This window comes from Typopeltis vanoorti, chromosome 4 (genome assembly GCF_054136105.1).
Source record: "Typopeltis vanoorti isolate ZY-2024b chromosome 4, IOZ_Tvanoo_1.0, whole genome shotgun sequence".
NCBI classification, from domain to species: Eukaryota; Metazoa; Arthropoda; class Arachnida; order Uropygi; family Thelyphonidae; genus Typopeltis; species Typopeltis vanoorti.
This window is the reverse complement of record NC_143552.1, coordinates 3,841,297-3,867,384: the sequence shown is the minus strand read 5'-3', so window position 1 is coordinate 3,867,384 and position 26,088 is coordinate 3,841,297. Positions and strand designations below refer to the sequence as shown.

Genomic DNA, 26,088 nt, shown 5'->3' with positions numbered 1-26,088 from the left:
GCTCCTGAGGAGGGTGTCAGTTGCTGGTTTAAAAATAATTGGACTCTTTACATATTCAGTTGAAGCAGTTTCAGGAAGGCTGTCTACGAAGAGGTCTTCTTTACGCTCTTTTATTTTTAATTTATTATTTTATTATTTATTTTATTTTACGCTGTTTAATAACAGCGTAAAGAATCATTGGCTGGCCTTGTGGGCCGAGTAGTTAGTGTATCGTCTTTCCAACTAACAGGCTATGGGTTCGAATCCCGCAGTGGCCATGAATGTTTCTGACTGTATTTTAGTGGGAGATGAATTTCATTACCCGTGTGGGATCACTGCCTTACCAATTGGAAGACTAAAGTGACTTGCAAAAGTTCAACGTTTGGAATCCAGAATAGAGTTCCCGGACTGTATAAAAACACGAAAATATATAAAAATAAAATAGTAAGGAATCAAGTCTTCGTGTTCTACTTCAGAAGTTTTCTTTTCATGATTAATGATAATATTTAATATAACACTGTAGTATTATTTTATGCGATCGTACCTTTTTATACGTTCAATGAATGTTTTAAGTAACATTAAAGGAAGATATATTTTTTAGAGATAATAAAGGAAGATAAGCCTCCGTAGCTCAGTCAATATAGACGAAGCCCTTTGGTCAGAGAGACCTGGGTTCGATTCCTGTCCAAGACGTGAGGCACCTTTATCTGGTCTCTTTCGACTAAAGATGAATTAGCTGGTTTCACATGGGGTAGTGGTGGGTTTCACCCAGAAACTAGGGTTTTTCGTCCACCAGAATAGGCAAACAGGCCCATGAACACACGCATCTATAGACATAAGACACACCGTGAGGATAGGGCTAACCACCTTATTCTCAGTAAGGCAGCGATTAAATGTAGAAAATCCTCGACATCGAAGGTAAAAGAGGAGGGAAAGAGTAAGATTGAAGAACGATATATCGAATTTCAACATTAAATTAAAAAACACAAAACAAAACGAACGGTGACTTGATATTACTGCGAACTTGAAACGTTTTTTTTTTTCTTCTTGCAGACGCAATGAATTTGGCGACTTCCAAGCACTTCCTTGAACATTCTGCAGCACATTTTTTGAGGTTAAAGCAAAATTTGATGCCGATTCTACGTTGCTTAAAATCAGCCATTTCACTTGGAGAAAGAAACACTAAAACACTACGTTATAAAACCGTAGCCTCTCAGCTTGCCAGCTGTCGGCAGAGCTGATTCCTATAGCAGCTCGTACACAAGGGATAGCAACTACTGCTTACAATGCTTTCGGAAGTTTCACATTATACATTATCTGGTTCATGTTTTTGTCTCTCCGAAGATTTTGTTATCTTATCAGAGGATGATCATTACGGTTCTGTAATTCTGATAATGTATCCGCAATACGCTTGATATTTATCTAACTGCTCATGTTCCCTAGATTAAAATCGCACACACTAGTTATAAATGTGCTCACTTATAGCTAGGAAAATGGTGACTGAGTATTGTGATAGCTATTTGATCAGACGTACAAGATGCAACCTTCTCTTTCGTGGTAATGTCAGCAATTTTCATTTTAGTTCTCCACAGGAAGGGAAGCGTCTGTTAGCAAATAGTAGTTTATTTATTATGCTAGGAATATAAGAGAAATTGCGATGACTTTGTCACAGTGATCACTGTATTTGCGTTTTCCAGTTTGAATGTGGTTTGATATGTATTCTAGTTGTTCTGCAGTTAGCGACGTTTTCACATCACTCAGCAGTGGTACAGGCGTTTCTCTACACGTATCTTGTGTTCTGATGTTGCATTTTGAATGAGGAGAGGACAGGACAACGTCTTTCTTTAATCACAGAAAAATAGTTTTGCTATTTTCTACTATAGAATGCATGGGCTGTTATCGCACTTTCTTAGAACATTACCACTACTAATAATAATCCTCAACTTTGCTTAAATTTCAATACGGAAAGGCTGGATTTTAAGTCGCAGCACCTACATGACTGGATATTTGTGACGAAACCAAACTCTACAAGGAGGAATTCTTCCGTAGCTGGTAAAGCAGGTACGGAATATTCGACCTTGAAAATGATGTAGTGGAAAAATAAGCGGCATTGAAGGATAAATATCGCGTGATTTCAGAGAGCTCGGCAATCAAACAGTTACGTTAATACTTTATATTACTTTGTAAGAAGAACTTGTATAACGTGTTGTCGTTATGATCTTATTATATCCAAAAACAGGAATTAAATTTCCCACGTGGCATTCTTTCCTTTGGGAAAATTACTAATAGTGGAAGATACACATGTGACTTTCCCAGTTAGCAGTCTTGTGACCAAGTGGGAAAAAGAAAAAGAAAAATTTCCCACTTTTTTCATGCATTCTGCGGTTCACTTATTACCGTGAAAAAGAAAAAAGAAAAAGCTCAAACTAGTTTAGCTGAAATGTGAATCAAATGGCTGCATTCGCCATAGTTTTGAACATTAATCACTCCTTTCGCGTAGTTTTTTTTTTTTTTTGCGTAATTCCGTAGAAGATGATAATCTGATGAAAAAGCTTCCATACTTGAATGCGATGTCAGTAATATATGATGCAAATGAAAAGACGACAAGGGAGTGCAGGTCAAAATGCTGATTTTGAAAACATTGTGATGCAGCTAATACAATGACGAGTACTTGCAGATGTTTTCAGGGAGCAGTTCAAATAAAAAATAAAATAAAATAAACGTTTCCTAAATACACAATATGACTGCAGAAACGAAGGCCATTTCTTCAATATTTGAAATATCTTACGTACGAACATTTTTGAATAATAACATTTTCGTTATAATGGACCAAAGAACTTCGCTGTGAGCGGCACTGATTTCACAACCGGTGAGCCTTCAATTGTGAAAATGGAGTTACTGATTTGGGTTCATGGATCCAATTATAGCAGTTTTTCTATTTAATTCTGGCATTTAATTTATATCTTTGTAGAAATGAACGAAGAGAAGAATTCTGTTAAATATTGTTAAATGTTCTTATATTTTAGTTTTATTAATGGTATAATTTTTTCAATCCATATTGATTTTTTTTTACTTTTATTTATTGCTACAGCCACTACGAATTCTTACGAGCCGCCACTGTATTTTTTTAATTATATAAATGTAATTGAATATTCTGCATTAAACGTTTCATATTCTGAAGCCCCTATTTTAAAATAAAACTGCCTTCAGTTAAATGAAATTCTTCCTGACATCCACAATTTTCGTTTTCCAAGTTCAAGTTCGTCACTCATGCAAGTGTTCGAAAAAGAAAGACTAAAAACTGATCAACACCACCAAAAGAAAAATGGGTACATGGCTACAAGGAAGTCTATTCTTCCTTGTAGCCTTCGCCTATTTAGAATTAACAGAACCAATTAAAGGCATCTGAATACATGTAAATGCTTTTGAAAGGATACTCAGAGAGACCAGTGGGCTCCTACTTTGCTCACATTCTTCAGCATTTTACTTGTATTCGTTAGCCATATTTTACCTCTTTATTTACGTTTTCTCATTGTTGACCTCACCGATCCTCAGGAAAATAATGAGAAAACGTAAATAAAGAGGTGAAAATATTTCGAATCGCTAATTTTGAGCAAGAGAATACGAATTCAGAGTTGCCATCGTGCGTGTAAAGAATGCATTACTTTTTCAATCCATGATGAGACCATTTTGTACTTCTTATGGAGTGGATTCACTGCTCATGAATTTACTCGCAAGAACCGAGAACCAAAGCTGGCTAAATTGATTTCTTGGAATATTCGTTAAGATTCTACTCTATTCGGTTGAAAGATTGCTGAAATTGCAAAGAATGTGGCCATAAAACATTTTCTCCATTTTAGCTGCAGCTCCATTCTAAAACGATTACTTTTTCTCTTTAATTTGCGAACTTACACTTATATTTCTGGTGATTCTGAATTGGCTTACAAATCAATGTAACCTGAAATCCATAGGAATTAAAAACACGCGATTCTCTTCCGCATCAAGGCATTATGTGCCTACATTCACGTTCTTCTGTCGTTTTCAAATGAATGTATTTGGAAAAACATGGACCCACAGCTTGTCTGGAAAGTGGTGCCCATTCACTCTTGCTCCCTCATTGATAACATGCACTGCATTAAGAGTACACTCAGATATTAGCTCACGAAGCGTTATCAAATTTCGAAATGAACCTCCGTAGCTCAGTAGGAAAAATCGACTCACGTTCTTCGACTGGAATAAATTGTCACTGTTTTCATGACGGTTACCGAACCGAGGGGTGAGTTACTCTTATGGGGAGTAAAAAACAGCAGCAGGAAAACGGACACAAGTGACAGTTTGTCAATATGGAGTTGGTCCTATTTCTATAAAACGTTAGGTAATCCAATAATTTAATTTGGGTAATCTTGTCGTAATGACAAAATTTGGTGTAGTACCTGAAAGAAGATGAGTATGCATATTTCGGTATTTTGAAATCATAAGAAAAATCAATAATTAGATATTTATAATGAGCAATTTATCGAAGTGACTTCATACATTCTTAAGATTTTTAAAATGGGTTTAGGCGTTCCCTCTTTGAAAGCTGAGAAATTCAATTTTGCTCTGTGAAATTGCCACGGCTTCTTCGCATCAACGCGTAGTTTTCGAGTGATGTCATATTCTGTGTCAGGGAACAAAGTAGTTTCGTAGACAACCCAGAATCCCAGTGGAACGCGCATGGCAGAATTTGAAATTGGTTCCTTAACCGTAACGAACGCTACAAATATGCCCCGATGCATTCTGTGATGTGTGGTTGTTTGATACTAATGTAGACGAATTCCTACAGTGAAATATTTGCATGCAAGTAGTTGGAACGGCGTTTAATTATTTTAAGGTCTACATGGAGATTTATTTTATAAAACAAAAAATAAATATCGGTTCTCGTTAGAGCAAGTGAAGTTTTTAGAAATCAGAAGCAATATTTTAAGCGGAATCACTTACCTGTGCGTCTGAAGAGGCAGACGGCAAGGCGGGAATCGGCTGTTTCGGGTTGCACTGTACTGGATAGTTGGGCACATTAGTTTGCGTGGGAAACTTGGAAATGATTCCTGCCACGGGAGGGGCGAGGGCGACTTGGATGGGATTACTAGAAATGTAGGTAGGATAGAGGACTGCGGGTTTCGTCTCAGTTCCAATCAAAACTGTCATGGCCGTATCTTGATTACACGTGGTAGTGGCAGTTGTCCTCACTGCAGGCTGGGAGTTGTCGCTCGTCAGAGAATTATTTCCGGGAAGAGAAGACGCAGCGGCAGGGAGAGACGTTATGTACAAAGGATAGGCCACTTGAACAGGGGAGGCGGTGGTGGTGGTGGCAATTCCTTGATACACATTGACCAGAGATCGGTTCAACGACACCGAAGGGAAATTTTCAGATTCGGGGATCGAGACTACTGGCTTACTAACTTGAGCACCGTACAGAGTTTCGTTGGGGGCTGGTCGTGGGGCAATTGGGATCGGATTAACGGGCTGGATCCGTCTAGAATCACTACTTCTAACCTGACTGCGGAAATGAGATGCGTTGAAAGCCTTGGCGTAACTTCGAGAGGTCGTAGTGGTTGTCGTGATGGTCGGATATATCACAGGATTTTGAGCAAACACGTTCACCGGAGTTGCGTGTGATGAAGCCGTTTGATATTGTGATGGCGGACTGGAAAAGAAAGCTTTGTACTGCGTAGTTGACACATCTTCCGAAACAGAGGACGGTTGCGATGTGGATGAAGCGACCTCTGTTGCTAAGAATGAGCAAAAGCTTCCGTTCGCACTTGAAGGAGTTGCGAGAGGGTGGACGGGAGCGAACGTCGATATCACAGAGCTGTTCGCAGACAAGACCGTTTTTGGATTAGTGTTCGGGACTAGTTTGTTTTCAGCGTACGCTTCCGTTGCTTCAGTGGCGGGAATGGGCGGCGATTTAAAGGCGTTTTTGCTACTGATGGCTGGTTTTATCAGGTGGGGGTAGCGAATTTTCAAAATCTTCAAGAGCTTCAGTTTAGATCTCCAGAGTTTAATGAGATTCTGGAACTCCATTTCTCTCTTTTGAGCCAAGTGATCCAAGTAGAGAATTTCTCTTTTCCGCTTCTCTATTTCATCTTTCCATCCAGGCGACGAGAGGCGAGAATACGCATATCCCTGATTGTACTGAAGACCATTCTTCCTTCGCTCGTATGCCGTCTTCTCTTCGGTTCCGTTATTTAAAAGAGGAAACTTGACGTCGGTTTCCAGCTCACTGCCCGATGACTGCATGGGAGCATAGTTCACCGCACCCTGGTTATGAGACGGCGACACAGTTTCCTTCTTCCATACCCTCTGGGGACTGAATCCTGGAGGAATTCTCTCGCTTGTCTCTACCGGGTTTGCGATATTTTCCATGTCGGAAATATAGGCAGAAGGAACGTTGTAGAACCTCGCAGACGAATTGCTGTTTGGATTTCTCTCAGCTGTGTTGAAGTAGTTTGTATTCGATTTATTGGGGCTTACCCCTCGAGGGAAACTGCTGTCGAGATTTTCTTGCCGTTCGACACTCTTACAGCAGGGTGCACCTGCATCACAACAGTTAACATTTTCTACTGTTTCCGTTGTTTCCATAGGCGTTTGGTACGCCTTTTGGGTGGTGTTAGTCGTAGGATATGTTACATGTGCTTCACGATATGAAGTGTTCGTACTGCTTTCAATTTTCTTCAGCTGCGAACCTGATTGAGTGCTAAAAATGTTTTTGATAGCGAGCCTCCTTAATATGTGCTCTGGAACGCTTAAATGACTCTTGGCACTTGTTTTTTCCTTACGCTTCGTACATTCTACGACCTCTATAATATCAGCATCATTTGAAGTGCATTTAGTGACGTTGCTTATCACCCCATCATCTCCATCGGGTGAGTTAATGTCATCGACAACATTAGGGATGGCATCCGATAATACGGAAAGGGTCGACGTTGGATAATAATCCGTAAAATTGCTGGTTTGAGCTGTTTCCTCTTTGTTTGGTGTCTCTCTCACAAGAGCAGTGGCGCATTCCACGACCTGTTTATCGCTCTTCTGCACCACATCTTGTTGGTAGTCACTGCCGTTCTGCTTTCCTTCAACAATGAGCTCTTCTGGGTTCGGACACTTGGAATACGAAATGCTTTTGGAACCGCTCACTTGGCACTCTGTGTAACCCAACGGTTCTAGAGCGGGCACCTGACTAGGAGATGCACTATCGGTACACTTCGCAGAAGACAAACGGGGCGTGATGCAAATAACTTCTCCATTATCGGATTCATTGTCAGAGCCTTTAGAATTAGCTTGTTGCATGTGGTTTGTTCGCTGGGAAGACTTCACATCGGAGAGTGAGTCTGCAGCTTTGGTCTGCGATTCCATGCTTAGAGAAGATTCTGCTTCAGAAATAAAACAATTGCGAGGTGCATAAACGGAGCTCTTTTTAACATGGAACTCTGCATCTAGACGTGTTTGCTTTTTCCTATCCACGGATTGTATGAAAGATTCCGATTTGGCACTTTCGGCTTCTAGCTGCGCGTTTCCTTCTGTTTCTGAATTTAGTCCATTAAGATTTTCATTTTCTGAGAGATTGCAGACTTTATTATCGACATTGGGATTTAAATCTTTACTAGTTTCTATTGGATAAGGAAAGGAAATTAGGTTGCCACATGCAGACTTCACACTTGCAGATATTTGGTTTGAAACAGCACGAGAAATGACAGAACTACTTTGATTAAAATAACACACTTTTATGACACCATTGGGAAAAGACGTAATTTCTTCCTTCGTTATTTCAGGACCAGTGTCAACAACAGAATCAACACTGCCATAATTAGCAGAAGTTTTATTACTTACATCTCGAACCAGAGTGGAATCAGATTGAGAAATGCAATTAGGAGCTCTTGCAGATTGTGTAGGAGAAGTTGAAGATGTGCTGAATTTCTCTTGATTAGATGCAGGCAAAAGTATACGTTTGTCATCACTGCTCTCCAAAATAGAAGGCACATTAACTTTAGGCGCACTCGCAAGTACCATGGCTGACGAGATAGTGTTCTCGTCAGTGACAGAAATGGAAGGCGTGCTTGACTTCATACTCGGAATGACGTTTAAGGGACACACTACGCATGTATTGACATTCCCCGAAGGTACTGGAATGTGATCTTCTTTATTAGGAGGTATCACAAGTGCGCTACGTTTCTTCTCTGATGAATAAACATTCCTTTCGCAGTCCCCAACCAGAGATGAGGAGTAGATCTTGAGTTTACATTTGCCGCAGTTCACAGGAGATGGATCGCAGTTTTTACTCTGTGCCGACAGCGAAAAGCTCGTAAAGTGGCTTTCATTCGAAGAAGATGATGCTGAATGTTGGCTCTTTGGAACATTATCGGAAATAATCACATCGGTAAACAACGATGCCTGTTTGCAAAGCTTTGTTTCGACAGTACTGGTGCTCTCAACAGCGGGCATGGTATTGTTACTACGATCGCATCTCGACTGAGGATGAACTTCCATAACAAGGGAACTGCAGATCTTCGGATTCCAGAGAGTATCCGATACGTTTTTACACTCAGCTGCAGGCGAACCAGTAATTTGGCTGTTTCCTAAAACTAATGCCGAACGAGTGCCATAACGGCCATCTTCGTTTTCAAGGTAAGATGCATTAACCACTTCGGTATCTTGAGTAATAGTGGGCGTACTTTCGTTCACTGGGAATGGAACTGAGGGGAGTGTAAGCGAATTGATACCATCTTCACAATTCCAAGTGGTACTCTCTGAACATCTGTTTGTTATCGGAAGATTACTGTCCTCTTTCAGGTGACTCCCAGATGTATCGAAACGGTGATGGTTGCTTGCGATAGCAGAAGTAGAATTTACCTTCAAATTCTCCTGAGATAAAGAAGGAGGGCAAACTACATCAGCTTCCTTGTTCCAATCTGTAAGCACCGTTCTTTTAACGGTTTCCTCGTCTTCAAGGTGAACAACTGCGCTAAGTGGACTGGAAGAAAAGGTTTCCCTTATTAAAATTGAAAGATCTTTACAGGCATCCTCTTGTTCTCCAGAATTTGTCACGGAAACCGTGCAGTTTTCTTGAGCATCATCAAGGTTATTCTTTACTGGGGATGCATCATTCTGCCCTCCGTTGCATAGATCCGCAGGTGCAATGTTTTTGTTCTGTTCTTCCGTTATGGTAGGTGAGAAGCAAATCAAGTCAGGGGCAGTATTATCACTGTTACTGTTGAATTCACTCGGAGAAAAATACGATTTTGAGGAATCGTTGTCATCTTTAGAAGAAATTTTGCTTTCTTTACGGTGTGGTTTGCTTTCGTCTTCTTTTTCAGCGGAATTACTACGATTGCCGTCAAGCTTGGGATCGTTATTTTGTTCAACAGTAAGAGATGTTGCATTAGTGACATTATTTTCTACTACAAAAGGATCATATTTTTCTCCAATGTTTGGAGACAAACAAGGCATCCCGATATGGATACCGATTTCTTCTTTCGGAGAACTCAAAGTCGCACGGATGGTGGATATTCCTCGAGCGGAGCAACTTTCAGCTTGGCGATCACCCACGTTCATTGAAAACGTATTCTCTTGTCGAGTGACCAAAGGCAGAGATTTCTTGGTGGTAGCCTCTGACTTTGATGGTGAAATAAGATCGTTTACACGTTCTTTTTCTGTAGGTAGTTCCATACTTTTCTCCGAACTGATCTTTGCCAAAGGCGTGACACTGATGTTTGTAGTAGTCTTCGATAATACATCAGGAATGATGATTCTGTGTGCTTTTATTTTCGCCACAAGAGATTCGCTCTGCTGTTTTTCTGAAACACTCGAGGATGGGCTTAAACAGCACTCTTGCAGTTTTGAAGAAATAATCTGACGAGAATTGTTTTCGCTGCATTCACGTTTAGACTTGGGATTGCTACCTTCATTTGGGGTGGAATCTGATTCGGGAATATTTTGAGATAGAGGTGAGGAATCTCGTTTTTCGCCGTTATTCTCAAGTGAAACAAGATCAGTTACGCTTTCGTTATTGTTCGCACTGTAACTGCTCCTCTCACCCTCCAGAGAAGAAATATTTTTTTCAGCAGTGCTGTCTAGTGCAGAAACACGATCGACATTTCCTTTGGTGTTTAGCGGCGTGGATGGCCGAACAGTACTTCCGAAGCGTGCTGCTGGAAAAAGCGAAGATTTTACATTTGGGTCCCGCTGGGAAGGAACAGGATGAAGATTCAAATGTGCATCGCGAGAAAGCGAGATAACTTCGCTGCTGATATTATCAACCCTCGAAGAGGGACTGCGTTTGCCATCGATGCTCTCTGCTAGCAGATTTAGTTTCTTAGACGATCCTTCACTTTCAGTCAGCGGAATGCATTTTGTAAATCGATCGTCACTTGCATTTGAAAGGCATTTTGCAAACATCGGGAAAGGAATAATTCTGCATTTTCTTTCACTTAAAGGAAACGGGACTACTTTCTCGGCATTGACTGGTGAAGTCGTTTCCCGACTGCTAGTGTCGTAGTTCTTGGTGTTGTCTGCAATGTCCCTAAGAGGAGAGTGTGTTTGGGAGATGCGGGGAAGAATTTTAGGAAGCGTTCTGTTTTCAACGGTTATTCTTTCTGCTGACTGCACTTTATACTTATTTGGATGAACAGAAGGCACGACGCTTTGGCTCTTACCGCATTTATTTAGAAATAAGCGTTCACTTGTGCAGCTGCTGGGATTAGGGGTGCGAGGAGTATCACTTTTACTGCCAGTAAATTTAATCACATTTGAACAAAAGCTTTGACTGCCAGAAATGGTGTTTAGTCGAGGATGAAAGGCATCCTTTTTGTTGGCGGTTGAAGGAAAACGAGCACTTTTGTCAACGATATCAGTACTTGGAGAAGAATTCGGACTGTGACGGGTGCTTTTCTGGAGACGTGTTGGAGAATGGTTATCGGGATTGCTGTTGTTCACAAGATCACCTGCATATGTCGCGTGAATGCTGTTTTTCGCTTTGGTGGGGCCATTCATACGTTCATTAGTTACGTTTTCAGAAATTCCTTCTTGATTATTGCTAGTTGCTCCACTCTTCGAAGTACTGACAGAATTCGGGAATTGCTTACTTTTTGTTTCAGTGCTAAGCAAAGGTTGACTTTCATTATTATTATTATTATTATTTTGCGTGCTATTAGGAGGACATACAGGATGGCTACCATTATTCAGAGAAACAGACGGAGTTTTTTTCGAGTTCCTACCAAAGCCAGATTTTCTTTGATGCCAACTGTCACTCCAGGAAAAGGTAGAATCTACGTTGGGACTGAAATCGCTGTTTACAGAGGTACGAGGAAAGGCATGCGATCTATCTTTCTTTTCGGAATTAAGAGCATCAGTTTCAGCATGACTGTTATTTGTAGACTCGAGAGACATCAGATTTTGATCGCTGCACGATTTAATAGAGTTAAAAGAATTCGTGTCTCGGCCGTTTAGCGTTGGCTCTTGAGGTTGCTTGAGGTTGGTGCACTTCGCAGAACACTTCCCATCAGTGCTGTCGTTTACTACAGAGACAGAAGAAGAATCGTTTCTGCTGCAGTTTGATTTAGGAGAGGAAAGCACATTCGGGTTAACTCTAGCCCCACTGCTGATATGCCTTTTCACTGAAGGACGAACATGTGAGGTTTCACTGTCACAAAACGTTTCCCCAGGAGAGCCACGTTTATCGATGACACCGCTGCTTGGCAAATTTAAGAAGCCTGGAGGAACAATAGGTTCACTTGATGCAGTTCTGGATGACGGCGTGCTTTGGCTTCTAGAACGTTCTCTGAGTTTATTCACCGTCGTTGAAGTTTTTGATTCCGGTTTCGAGCAATTAGAGATGTTGCCATCTGGTGGACTGTCTGCATTCTGCGAGATCTTCGGGTACCGGGGTTTCTCGAATGTGTCCCGCTGTCGGGGTTTGGTGGGAAACATCTTCTTCTCGCTGCCATCGCAATGGTAGAAAATATCGTCACCGTCGTTGTTTCTTGTGTAGAATCGAAGCTTTAACTTCCCTGGCTCATACTTATCAAGGAAGTTATTTTTGGAATCGATTTGGCTGCTCAGCGGATTTTCACTGGGTGGCTGAGAACTTGCTTTTATTTCTTTTTTGTTGTTGGATAGAAAATCACTCTGGTGATCCACAGAAAGTTTACGATGTTTCTTATTACTGGATTTAAGAGCTGGTCTAGAACTAAAGGATGATATCGAGGAGGAACTGGTATTGATCATGGGAATTAAGTCAGGCAGGTATTCTGGAATTTCTTTCTCCTTGAAATGATTTGGTTTCTTTAAACTCGTAAGATCATTTTTCTTCAGTGAATGTTTGCTTCCTCCACGTTGGCCTGGAAAAGAATTCAAACAGAGAGGAGTGAGTGAGTGAGAGAATTTTCCCTTGTGTCAAGTGTTAGCAATAAGTGCAATAAGGACTATTGTACTATCCGATGACGAGCCAAGAAGGTGTCGTTGGTGAAATCCATTTAACGGATTAAATTATTCATACTGTACACGCCAATCCAACAGAATGTTCGTGCAAGAAAGTGCAAAGGATTTATAAAACTTCAATAATATTTGGAAGAACAATGCATATTGTTCTGGGGCTGGGTTTGTGTGTGAAAAATCCTGTAGGGCGAATCATTCTATTTCTCTATGAGATCGGCTAATTCATTTCAGATCAAATGCCTTATGAAAAATGTGCTTTGCGTTCAAGACAGAAGTTGAGGCGGTTCGTCCCCTTAACAGTATCGTCAATACCGAATGAACTAGTGAGGCGCTAATATTATTGCATGAAATACGTTCCTAACTTGGACTCTGTTTGCAGTCCCAGGACATCAAGATTGCACGTTATGCTGCAGAAAGCTTGTAGTTCTATGTAATACGGACTTTAGAATTCTTTGTAGTTTCATGTACTAATATTTGTTTATTGCGCAGGAGTGAATAACATTATACCTATGCAGAAAGCTCCCTCCCTCTACCTGTATCCATGGTGAGATCTGAATATTAAACGAATACGTTTCCGTCGATGTTCAGATGCAACTAACAACCCTAATCATAAAAGTAAACAATGTGCTAGTTTGGTCTAAAAGAACGCTCATGTTGGTATTCGACACTTGACAACAGTTTCTCAAAAGGAATAATATTCTGCTGGAAAAGTTAATCAAATTACAACTGAATGTGATATTGAGTTGTGTTGTTTCTTTGGAATTACGGCAGAAGCAATTATGGCTACCGCGCCAGTGTATTAAAGCTGGTAACTGCGAGTGCTCTTCACACCAATCTTTTTTTTTTTTTTTTTTTTTTTTTTTTTTGCAGGGATGAAAAATTCATCACTCACTCATGAGATGTGTGATACTAACTAAGTTGAAAGCCGTTTCCAAAAGATTCCCCGTAAGAGACAATATTCTAATCAAAGTCTTTCCAAACAAAGGTGATCGTAGACATCGACTGCTCTACAGAAGATGCGACAATGGGAATAATTTGTACATGCGTATTTAATCCAGTAATTCACCAGCAGAACCCATGTCCTCCTTTTAGCCTTGATCGAATTTTGTACGATCGGTCAAGGCTAAAGCAGTCTAACTTCTTATACGAGCATTGTAACGTATAAGAAGTTAGAATGTTAATCTCATTTGCATATTCTCTAACCAAGACAAACATGAATCGGATGGAAAAACTCGATATCGATCGGAAACAGAAAAGGAAAAGAAAATGATACGGAATAATAAAACTAGCAACATGGAATGTAAGGGCGATTAATGGAAAAGAGGAAGAACTTATACAAGAAATAGCCAAAAGAAACATTAAAATATGCAGCACAACAGAAACAAAAAAAAAATGGAAATGGAACAATGAATATACAAGACCATATATTTTTATACAATGGAGTAAAAAAATAGCGTTGAAGTCGGAGTAGGAATAGTAATACATAAAGAGTTAAATGAAAATAAAGAAGAATATAAATATATAAAGGAAAGAATAATAATTAGGATAAAAGCAGATAGAGATAAAATAAATATAATTACAGTATATGCCCCAGAAGAAGGAAGAAAAGAAAATAACAGAAGAATAACATATGAGGCCCTACAACAAATCGTACAATAAATAAAACCAAATGAAAATTTATTTATAATGGGAGACTTAAATACAAGAATAGGGAATATACCAATAAATGGAATTATGAAAAGATTTAATGAAGAAACAATAAACAATGATGGAGAAACATTGATGCAATTCTGTGCAAATAATAAGTTAAAAATAATGAATACATTTTTCACACAAAATAACTTTTGGAAACACAAGAGGACAGAAATCAATAATAGACTATATTATATGTAATAAAGTAATACACCCATCAGAAATGGAAGATGTTAGAGTGTTAAAATCAACATAAATTGGAAGTGATCATAACTTGTTAATATATAAACTAAGACTTTACAAGAAATGGGTGAAATTAAAATGTAAGGAAATCAACACAATGCCGAAATAAAATTTAAAGTGGAATTATTAAAAGAAGAAGGCATAAAAACATTATACTACAATAGATTAAAACAAAAGTTCCACGATAACCCATAAAGCAGCGAACAACATGTAAAAGATAATTGGAAGATTTTTAAAACAAATCTAACTGAAATAGAAACAGAAGTATTAGGGGTAAAAAAAAAGAATAACAAAATCAAGAAGATGGAGTCCATGGTTTAATGAAGAAATAAAAATATTAACAACAGAAAAGAAAGAAAAATATCAAAAATATCTAGAAATGAAAACAACGGGTAATTGGAACGAATACAAAGTAACAAGAAATAAAGTTAATCAAAAGAAAATAGAAAGTAAAAATAAATTTCGGGAATCATATACAAAAGAACTTGAATATGATTTCGATAGTATACAGAAACAAATATGGAGATTTATTAATAGACAAAAGAAGGAAGAAGAAGAATATATCCCAGTAGAAACAGAGGAATTAGAAAAAAATATTTTAAAAACCTTTATAACCAAACAGTTGAAATAAATGTAGAACTAGGTAAACAAACAAATGAAAAAGAAAATAATAAATACAACCGAAACGAAAATTGAAATAAGAGAATTTGAAAATGCAATTAAAAATTGAAAAATAGGAAATCACAGGTTTAGATAATATCAATAATGAATTATTAAAAATGGTAAAGAAATTATAATTCAGAGTTGAAATATGCTATACACTCAAATAATAAATACAAAATAGATTCCGATAGAATGGGAAAAAAGTATAATAATACCAATATTTAAAAAATGAAATAAAAAAAATAGAAAATTATAGAGGGATAAATTTATTAAATACCTCATTAAAAGTAGTACAAGAATCCTAAATAATAAAACAACAAAGAAAATTAATCCACTAGATGAACAACAAGGTTTCAAAGACGACAGATCAGTAAGATGCAACATAATTAGATAGAGAAAACAATAAGAAATTATTTCTATGCTTCATAGATCTGGAAAAAGCATTTGGCAGAATATTAATTCAAGATGTAATAGAAATATTGCACAGAAGAAAAGTATCAGAAAAATACAAACAATTATAGAAATATATGATAATAATAGCTGTATAATAAAACACAAGGGAAAATAAGTAAAGATATACAAATTAGTAATATCAGGCATCAGAAAAGGAGACTCTTTAAGTCCAACAATATTCAATTATGATAATGGATGAAATAATACAAAAAGTAAAAAAAATACAGGAGCGGAAATAAATAATAGAATAATAAGAATCATATATTATGCAGATGATATACTATTAATTACAGAAAACGAAACTCAGCTACAAATATTACTACATACATTTAATAATGCAGCAAAATTATATAATATGAAGATATCAAAAATTAAAACAAAATGTATGACAATATCACAAGAACCACAAAGATGCAAATTAGAACTGGAAAGTACTATTATCGAACAAATAACAGATTACAATTCTTTAAGTATACAATGGAACTGGGAAGGAAGGCCACATCTAGAAGTCAGAGCACAAGTTGCAAAAGCTGCAAGAATATCAGGATGTCTGAATGAAACAATATGAAAAAATAAACATCTTACAAAAATCGGAATTTATCAAGCAGTAAACTCGTTTGTGCAAAGATATTGCACAAACGAGACCAGACAGTAGGAAAACAAGACAAATGTTAAACGCAGATGAAGTGAATATATTATGAAAAATAGTAAATAAAACTAGGCTAGATAAAATAAAAAACACAGATATAAGAACACAACGTGAAATACAAGCAATAAACAGTTGGGTATCAACCCGAAGAATAAAATGGATGGAACATGTGGAAAGAAGAAGTAAAGACAGAATAATAAAACAAGTTTATATTTGGAAACCAAAGAATAAGAGAAGAACAGGAAGACCTAGAAAAAGATTAAAAGATACATTAAAGAAGATGAAGTCTTGGTTGTAACAGATATTACATCTAATGAGGGAAGAAGAAGAAGCATATTCTTTGAATTTATCTGTGTTATCATGGTTGGTTTCATTTTTGCAATATGGCTCATGTTATACTAATTATTAACGCTTAAAAATCTCTTTCTAATAGAATTTTAAATAATAATAAAAGGCTCTGTAAGCATTTTGTAAAAATACTTACAGAAGCTATTTAAGGAACAAGATTGGAATCCAACGGAGCACCACTTTGCGAACTATTCTATTTAGCAGTAGTTCTTTCTCAAAGGCTTATTTAATACGTGTGTGTGTGTGTGTGTGTGTGTGTGTGTGTGTGTGTGTGTGTGTGTGTGTGTGTGTGTGTGTGTGTGTGTGTGTGGATCGTGTGATGATGAGGATCGTGTACGTTTAAATTTTCGTAATAAATTCGTTATCATCACAAGATGAGAATATAAAAAAAATGAGAAAATAAAATTCAATAAGAAAATAAAGTGAAGTGCTTATAGTGGAGATAATAGTGCTTATCTCCGTTAGTTCCGTAGCAAGCCAAAGAAATGTTACAAAAGAGAAAGCAGAATCTGAGACAAAATTAAATCCAGAAACGGGAATGATTGGAGAAAATGTAGAAAAATCAAAACTGAATTATAACAAACTGTAAATACAATTAACTATAAGTATATTCATGAAAAATTCCAATGATAATGGTGTAATATTAGAATAATAAGGATAGCTACAGTGGCTACATTACTCCGTTCAGAAGGTCGAATTCCGGATGACTGGCGTAGAACTGTCATAGATCTCATCTATAAAAAGGAAATAAAACCGAACGTGAGAATTAGAGGAATTTACCCAAGAGTACTTCAGAGTACGTAAAGAAAAACCGTGGAAACGATACTTGAACAATATTAGCTCAGGCCAAATAAAGGTTGTCAGAATCAGATTTTTACTTTAAGACAAATCGTTGAGAAATCATGGGAATTTGAGGTATGAAGATCTGGAAAAGGAATATCACAATGTGCCAAGTGAAAAGAGCTTCATAACGCTGCAATTATGCGATTCAAACGATACATCTAAGTTGTAGTTTAGAATTGAAGAAAGTACAAGAACATGTGTTCATGCAAAATGTGGTATAAGACAAGGTTATGTCCACTCTCATTCATCATATGTATGGATAACGTTACAAAGGGAAGTGGCATTTAACCCGATATCAAATTGGAGGTTAATCTCCGCTCATTACTTTATGCATACTCTTAAATAAATCGAGTTCAAATCTGCAGGGTTCCTTAACTAAACGAATAACTGATCTAAAAAGGTTGGCATTAAAATAGGCAAAATAAGAAGAAAAAAGCTATGAAATAGACAGGAACATGAAAACCTTCAACCCAAATTCTCGGTAGAAAACCATAGAACAATACAAACAAGTAAAACATATTAGCTATTCATCACAATGTTTAGTGATGATGGCAAATTAAATACGAAAACAGAATAAGGAGAGTTGGTATGATTGTGGGCCAGTTGAATAAATTTATGTGCAATAAGTGAGAGGTTAGTCAAAACACTAAATTATCGGTACACAAGACAATGTTCAAACTAATTTTAACTTGTGGATCTGACAGCTAGGTTAGAAATAAAAAGTTGATCGAAGAATAGATACCAAAGATATGGGAGTTCTGAGAAGAAGGGGATGAACAGACTGCCTCAATGCCATCATATCACGAATGAATATATTATGCATGAATCTAATTTATTTTAGCATTCAAGAATATGCGAACAGAGGTAATCGGAGGTGGTAATTTAAAAAGAATGGAAGAGGAAAGGTTAGCAAAAGATAGTTAAAGGAGAGTGAAGAAAGAAAATGTCGGAGACGCTCCCTGCATGTCGCATCGTTCAAATGATTTCGACCAATCATCGAATGCGCTATCAATTTCATTATTAGATTTTAAAAAAATAAAAATCGTTTATTAATTAAATGGTGAGGAAGTTGGCTACACTATAAAAGGGTCTAATTATCAGACGTATTATTATTATTTTTTTTAATGCAAATCCACCAGGAAAAGTTGTAAACCTACAGTCAACAACACTAATATTAGTTCCGTGGATGGGGTCAGGGCTATTTGGAAATCCAACTTTATAAACCAAACATGGAACCAAACTTCCGGTCTTCATTAAGCAGGGCGGTTGTGTTTCTTATGCTTTTCTTGCCCAAGACGACCCGTATTACTAAACATTCTGAAATTCAAGCAATACCATAAAAGGGCAACCAATGTCCAGCTTGCTGAGTAACTGGCTCACTTTTTTTTTTATAAGCAAGATTTTTAAAACTATTTTTGGTAATGATAAAACTTATCTGTATTTAATAACCTTAGTTATTAAATAACTATTAAATAAGTTATTAAATAACCTTAGTTATTAAATACAGATGCGCTTGTGAGTATTCGATAATTTTTGTACATGCCAACATCATTAAACTTTGCACAGAATATTCTGCTACCGTTTTCTCGCTTTATATGAAAAATCTTTCTTTCTTCCCCGCTAAAATCAAGTATAACCTTTTATTTACTCGAAAAAAGTAAGGTTTTATATGATAAGTGCATTTCTTCTGGTTCTAACTAAACAACACTCACTTGCATGTCCGTCTGTATGAGGGGATTTCAGTTTCTCCTTGAGGCTTTTCGATGAGAAATGTTTTTGTTCTTTATATTTCCTGCAACAGGTAAACCAGTTTAATTAAAATTATTGACATATTAAAATATTACGAATAAAATTAATAATTAAAAGTTTAATTAATTAGGGAATACATTAAATTAATATTTAATTCGTTTCATGTGCCTGCATATGAATTTGTGAAGATGACCCTTTTAGAAAAAAAAAACTAAGCGAAAATGCCAGAAATGGATTCGTCTTCTTTCATCTCTTCAGCTGAGGTACGGATTCATCTCAAGCTTTCGAGTTTTCAGATTATTATATTCGTTCACAAATATAAACATATATTCGTTCACAAATTTACATTTGTGAAAGACACAGTTTTTTTTTTTAAATTACAAATATGCAATTTTCTTTGTAAACATGTTTTAGACGTGCATATTACTTTAATACTTTGATTTCATAATATAAAAAGAGAAAGTCAATGCATTGTTCAGTCCTATATAAATTCCCATCCAATTCATGCAATTCTCGTCCGTCAGAGACGAGTCAATTCTCTTGATTAAGAGTTTTAGCCATTAATACAGCTGACTTGATATTCTTCTACAGCATCCATCGTGGGTTAATATTTTATGCTTCTGGAGGTTTGCCTGTTTGCCGAATATAAATCCGAGTTTCCAGGAGGAAGAAACATGTCATCTTCGTATGAAACTGACTAAATCACCTTCAGTTGAAAGCCTTGATAAAGTTTCGCTGCGTAACTGATGGGATTCGAATTCGGGTATTTCCAATCAGAGGGCTTCATCTATACCATTGTTTGTCAAAATTTTCTAGCTTCAACCTACGATAAAAAATACATTTCACATTGCGACGAGGTACACGTATACAAATTTATATATACACTATCTACCAATAATTGTCCGGACACGTTAGTAATTTAAAGTTGATACCAGTAGGCGAACCCTAATATGTAATATTCGTATGTCCACCTTTGGCTTTGATCACCTCATCACCCTTTGAGGGAGGCTTTACACCAATGTACAGGAGACATCAGGCGGAATTTATGTCCATTCCTCCATCAAAGCAGCACTGAGTTCGGCGACAGGTAAAGAACGTACTGCTCTGGACCTCAATCGCCTCTCTAATTCTTCCCATAGGTGTTCGATGGGATTAAGGTTAGGACTCTGCTCAGGCCAGTGAAATCGTTTAACACCCATCGCTTCATAAATTTCATAACAGCTGCAGCTTTGTGGAATGGGGCATTGTCATCCATAAAAACTCCACAGTGTAGGCAACACCTGATTATCCAGAATATCAAGGTAATGAGCTGCCTTAATGGAACCACGGACAACGACCAGTAGTCCCACTCAAAACGCACCTGAATGCACCCTACACCATTACACCTCCACACACCAAAGTGTGTTGTACCCCTTTACTGTGGGTACAATACACTGTGGTAACGAGAGTTCACCTCGCTGCCTACACACCCACACCCTTCCATCAGACTGGAAACAGGTGAACCTTGATTCATCTCTCCAGGATACCGTTTTCCACTAGTCAATTGTCCAATTTCACACGCTCTTTGTACCAGGCCAGGCGAGTCACTTTGTTTGTTGTTGTGATATTTGGCTTATATGCCGCTGATCTTCCGTGGAACCCAGTAAATGGAGTTCTTTTCGTACAGTACTAGAGCTCACCATAGTGTTACTGGCTCTCTGGAGCTAGCTCATCCCAGATGGTCGATTGGAGCCGGTTTTTGATTGCCACCGGTTTTACCGCCGTCCTGTTCTTGTCAGTAATTTTCGGCGGCCGCCCTGGGTATTTTCCGACACTAGTGCGAGAACGTCTCCATTTGTTGATCACATCGCCAACGTTGAATTCGGATGCTCTAGTTGAGCGGCAATGATACGTATGGACATGCTACCAATGTGACAGCCCACGATGACACCTCTCACGAAGTCACGTCATGTTGCCATATTACATGTATTCAACTGCAGTGAGGAAGTACTGCTTCCTACTATCTGTACACCAGTTTTCATGTTATTAACAAACCTGAAATGCTCCATAACTTCAAATAACAGGGGTGTCCGGACAATTATTGGTAGATTATGTGTATGTATGTATGTGTGTGTGTATAATAAAAACAAAAATCTAACAAAATTGATATCAAATATAATTTTATTAACATTTCAATACAACATAGGAAGAATAACTTAAACAAAAATAAATAAAATATTTCGTAATAATAAAATATGGAAATATTTCATTTAACGCGATAGATGTGTTTTCCATAAAACACAGGAGTCATTTTTATTTGCAGAAATAAACAGATTTTTACTCATCACCTATTCTTTCGAAGAATGCAATGAAAATGTCCTTGTATAGTGATAAACAACCTGAACAGACGACAGATGCAAGAAAAAAAATCTTTATTGTATCACTAAGCACATACAGCACTGAAACAATTAGAGTCTATGTATTATATGTAGCGACAAATAGCATAAAGTGGAAACAAATGGAAAAAATACGACCTTTAATAATGAAAAACATCTCTGCTCCCACCGACAATATTATCGGTGGGAGCGGACCGGCTAACAATCTCAGCTATGTAGACGATGTATTATTAATAGACTCATCTTTAGCCAAGGCGCAACAACACTTTGACAAACTATGCCAAGCTGCAAAAATATTTGGACTGACAATTAAATGAAATAAAACTAAAATACAAATATAGAACAAGGTTCCATCATTACAGAACACAACCCACCTTTAGAAAAAAGTAGACCTGCAATACTTAGGCTCAAATATAGTGTAAATGACATTATTAAGAAAATACAAACTCCAGTCAACACATGACTCTAAGAAATATATCGAAATTGCCCGTCATTACCTTTTGGAAACAAAAATTAGGCTTTGCAAATCAACCTCTCAGACTATCTTCTTGTATCGTGGAGAAACATGGGACGGTTCCACCGAAAAAGCAATATAAAGCATTAATAGCTTTAATACAACCTGTTACTCGGTTACTCTTGGAAGGATCATATTCGTAATTTTTTTAGAAGGGGGGGACGAATTTTTATTCCCCCCTCAAATGGACAAAGACGGAGAGGAAGACGAACTAAACAATTCTGGCATTTTATTAACTACCTTATCAGCACAGATACTCTCTTTCTCTCTCTCTCTCTCTCTCTCTCTCTCTCTCTCTCTCTCTCTCTCTCTCTCTCTCTCTCTCTATGAGAATTACTCAACTGGCTCAAAACAGAGATGCCTGGAAAACTACATATAATAATTAATTTTTTCTTATTCCTATTTATTTATTTCGTTTCCCTATACAAATTGTAAATTGTAAATAAACCATTATGATGAACAACCGACTAAACAGCGTACCCTCTCCCACCAATGAGCTGTGGATTCAAACTCGCAATAGGGATGGAGGTTTGTAATTGTTATTAGGTGAGAGATGAATTTCTTCGTCTGAAAATACTAGCATTGGAGGAAAAGGTAAAGATAGTATTGCAGCCGCAGATGACAATTTAGATAATGCTGATTTACATCATTATGATAGCATTTACGTAATTTTATTATCATTTTCTTTAATATAATTATTCAGTATATAATCTTTAATATAATTATATATATATATATATATATATATATATATAATATTATGAAAATCTAATTAAAATCTAAATAAATAATAAATAGATCTTTCGCTCTTTTGTCTTTACGATGTAGAGAATTTCTATGACTTATAACTAACTGTTATACGAGGATAGGGTGGCTAGCCGTATGCCTCCCAGTGCATCCTATGTCTGTAGAAGCGATATGTTCTCAAGGCCGGTTTGCCTGCTTGCGATAGGAAACATCCCAGATAAACTGGGAGAAAAGTCTGCAGTACTCGCTCATGACCGGTTAACTTGGCTATGTCTGAGAAAGATTCTAAGCTCCTCACGTCAGCGACGAGAATCGAACCCAGGACACTCCTTTCTCGGGCATATGGTTGCGAAGCAACCAGCCACTCAGCTAACCGCGAGGACTAATACACAGATACATAATAAAATTACATTTTGTGAAATTTGTCTTGCACTGCATTTACTTTTCATATACTTTTCTATATTTTTAATATATTTTCTAGCGAATGACATTTTCAGCGAAGTTTTTCCGCGATCACCAGTTCGCGCGATGAATTTTCCTCTCGATGAATTTTACCGGATGAATTATCTGTGAACCATGCAAAGGATGCCAAAAAAGACTATGCCAAACTATACTAAGATACGCTATAACAACAACGTATGCGTTCTGTGCACACTACAAACTAAATAGATTAATATCATTACAGTACAAAATGATAAAACTGATCTTTTGGGAAGAGACAATACCGACTTTATATAATTATAGCAATAACAGCAAAACACTTATTTCACTATGCAGCTTTGCATTACTTTGCATACTACTACCTTTTGAATACACGGACTTCACAAACTACAACAGCCTGAAAAGAGCCATAAGGGCATACTATAAACAAGTAATACCCACCCTACACACCTTACAAACTTAATGAAACACAATATTAGTTCAGGCTTTCCAGTTCAGTGACGCGTCATGACGTGTGCGTGCGTGCGAATGAATTTCTCATCCTATGGCTGTAGTGAATATCAGACCTATCAACCATCAGCCACTGCCAACACAGCAATCAAACCAATAAACAATAACTAACCGGTGCCATCCTCGGATAAGCTTACTAAAAAGCTTCGAGGATGCACGCCGAGACATTACATCTTGACCGAGATCAACACAAAGAAAAAAAAATCCATTTATTACATTTAAGTGCTGTAGGTACAGCGCTTAAATACACTATGGCAAAAATTGTAAATATATATAATTTATTATTATTGCAACTGTTACTGTAAAATTAATTGTATTGTTACTGTAAAAAAATGTAATCTTATTAAACCTCAACTATAAATTACCAGCTATAGTATCTATTATCAATACATTATACAAAAAAAAGGAAAATTTCTATGAAATTCATTGTTAAAAAAACAAAAACAGAACGATATAATTTTGTAAACGCATAATATATAATCATAATTTTACTAATAAAAATTGTTGAATTTTTTGATGTTTTTATAGAAATCTAATGTGGAAAATAAACCATAATCGGCAGCACTTAGCTGCTGTACTTCATAAAATAACATGCTGGAATGTCACTTAGGACGATTATTGTATATATGTAAATATTTTCGAGATCAGTAAAAATATTATATTAGTTACATTACATTATAATATAATGTAATATATTTGTTATATTACATTATACAAAAAAGTCTGTATTATTTTCAGTGTTAATATTAGAAGAACTTGTGTTGTAAATACATAATATAGACGCTAAAAAGTATTATTTAAAATTTACTTGAAATTCAATGTAGAAAATGAACAAATATGCAGCACTTAGTGCTGAATTTTGTAAAATTAAAAGTTGGAATGTAAGTTTCTTGTAGATGCCATATTGAGAATTTTCTTAATTAGCTTAGTATTGAAACCATTCAGTTGTAGGATCTGTGCTAAGTATTGTATTTCTTCTGTACTGGGGATGTTGTATGCTTTATCCCTTAAGGTTTTTATTAGGCATATTTTTTGCTTAGGGTGGTGATGTGAAGTACCGTGCAGAAATCTTCTTGTGTTTGTTGTTTTTCTTTCATTTATTTCTATAAGGATGTCTAGGAAAGGAAGTTTTTTTATTTTCTTCTAGTTCCAGAGTGAAATTTATGTTAGGATGTAAGTTATTAAGATAGTCTTGAAACATAGTCAGTTCTAGTGTTCCTGGCCAAATGATGAAGATATCGTCCACATAGCGGAGACATATTTTTGGTTTTTTGTGCCAGTTTTGTAAAGCATTATTTTCAAAATTTTCTATGTAGAGGTTTCCTAGACCTGGTAAGAGGGATGAACCCATTGCTAGTCCTTCTTTTTATTCCCAGAGTTTGTCTTGGTAAAGGAAGAACGTGTTTTTTTTATGCAACGTTTGTTGAGCTGTACAATGTCCGGTGGGAAGAGATTTTCTTGGATGTTTACTGTTTCATTTCTTGGAATCTTTGTGAAAAGGCTGACTACAACTGAATTCGCTAATATGTCTGAAGGATCTAAGTGTATATCTTTTACCTTTTCTATGAAGTTTGTGCTGTTCTTAATGAACGATGGTGTTTTTCCTATATGAGGTAAAATCAAGTTTGTAAGGTGTTTTGCCAGATTTGAGGTAGAAGAGTCCTTTCCGTCGACTATCGGTCTTAGTGGTATTTTTTTAAAATGAATTTTAGGGACTCCATATATTATAGGCACTAGTGGTGTTTGGATTGTAGATTTCTTTCGTGTTTCTCAGACAAATTTGGTATATTCTTGATAAGTTCATTGGTTTTGTTGTGAGTTCGCCAAGTGGGGGTTTCCGTCTATTGCTGTGTAGGTATAGTAATCTTCAAGAAGGCTTTTCATTTTATTGTTATAATCTTCTGAGTTTAAAATCACTGTTGCATTGCCTTTGTCTGCTTTTGTTACTAAGTTAATTAAGAAAATTCTCAATGCAGCACCGAAAAGAAACTTAAATAAACAAGATTTCAAGAACGCAGTCATCCTTCCTTATATCAAGAATGTAACAAATAAATTTGTCAAACTTCACTACAAATACAACATAAAAGTGACTTTCCTGCCAATTGAAAAAATATCCAGATCTCTTCATTCCTCCGAAACTTTCACGTCACCCAATGAAACAACCAGGGGTTTATAATATTCACTGTTCCTGTGGCATCTGCTATGTGGGCCAGACGGGGAGATAGGGAGAAATCCGCATGAGCAAACATCAAAAGGACGTACAAACTAAGAGAGAATAAAAATCGGGATTGGCATTTCACACAACCTCACATTTCAACAACCATGATGTACTCTGGGATAGAACAAACATGTTCTATATAGATAAGAATTGTTTCACAAGAAAATCCAAAGACCTCAAATATGATTAAAATTACTAC

At 36.8% G+C, this 26,088-nt stretch overlaps 1 protein-coding gene across 1 annotated transcript in view; it reads right to left on the bottom strand.

Moving 5' to 3' along the window:
- The window catches only part of LOC150107079 (uncharacterized), a 70,483-nt gene that overhangs the window by 10,907 nt on the left and 33,488 nt on the right, over positions 1-26,088 (bottom strand). Inside the window, exon 2 of the mRNA XM_090391611.1 lies at positions 4,957-12,347. Coding sequence (XP_090247737.1) covers positions 4,957-12,347 — 7,391 coding nt within the window. The remainder of the gene's footprint in view (positions 1-4,956; positions 12,348-26,088) is intronic.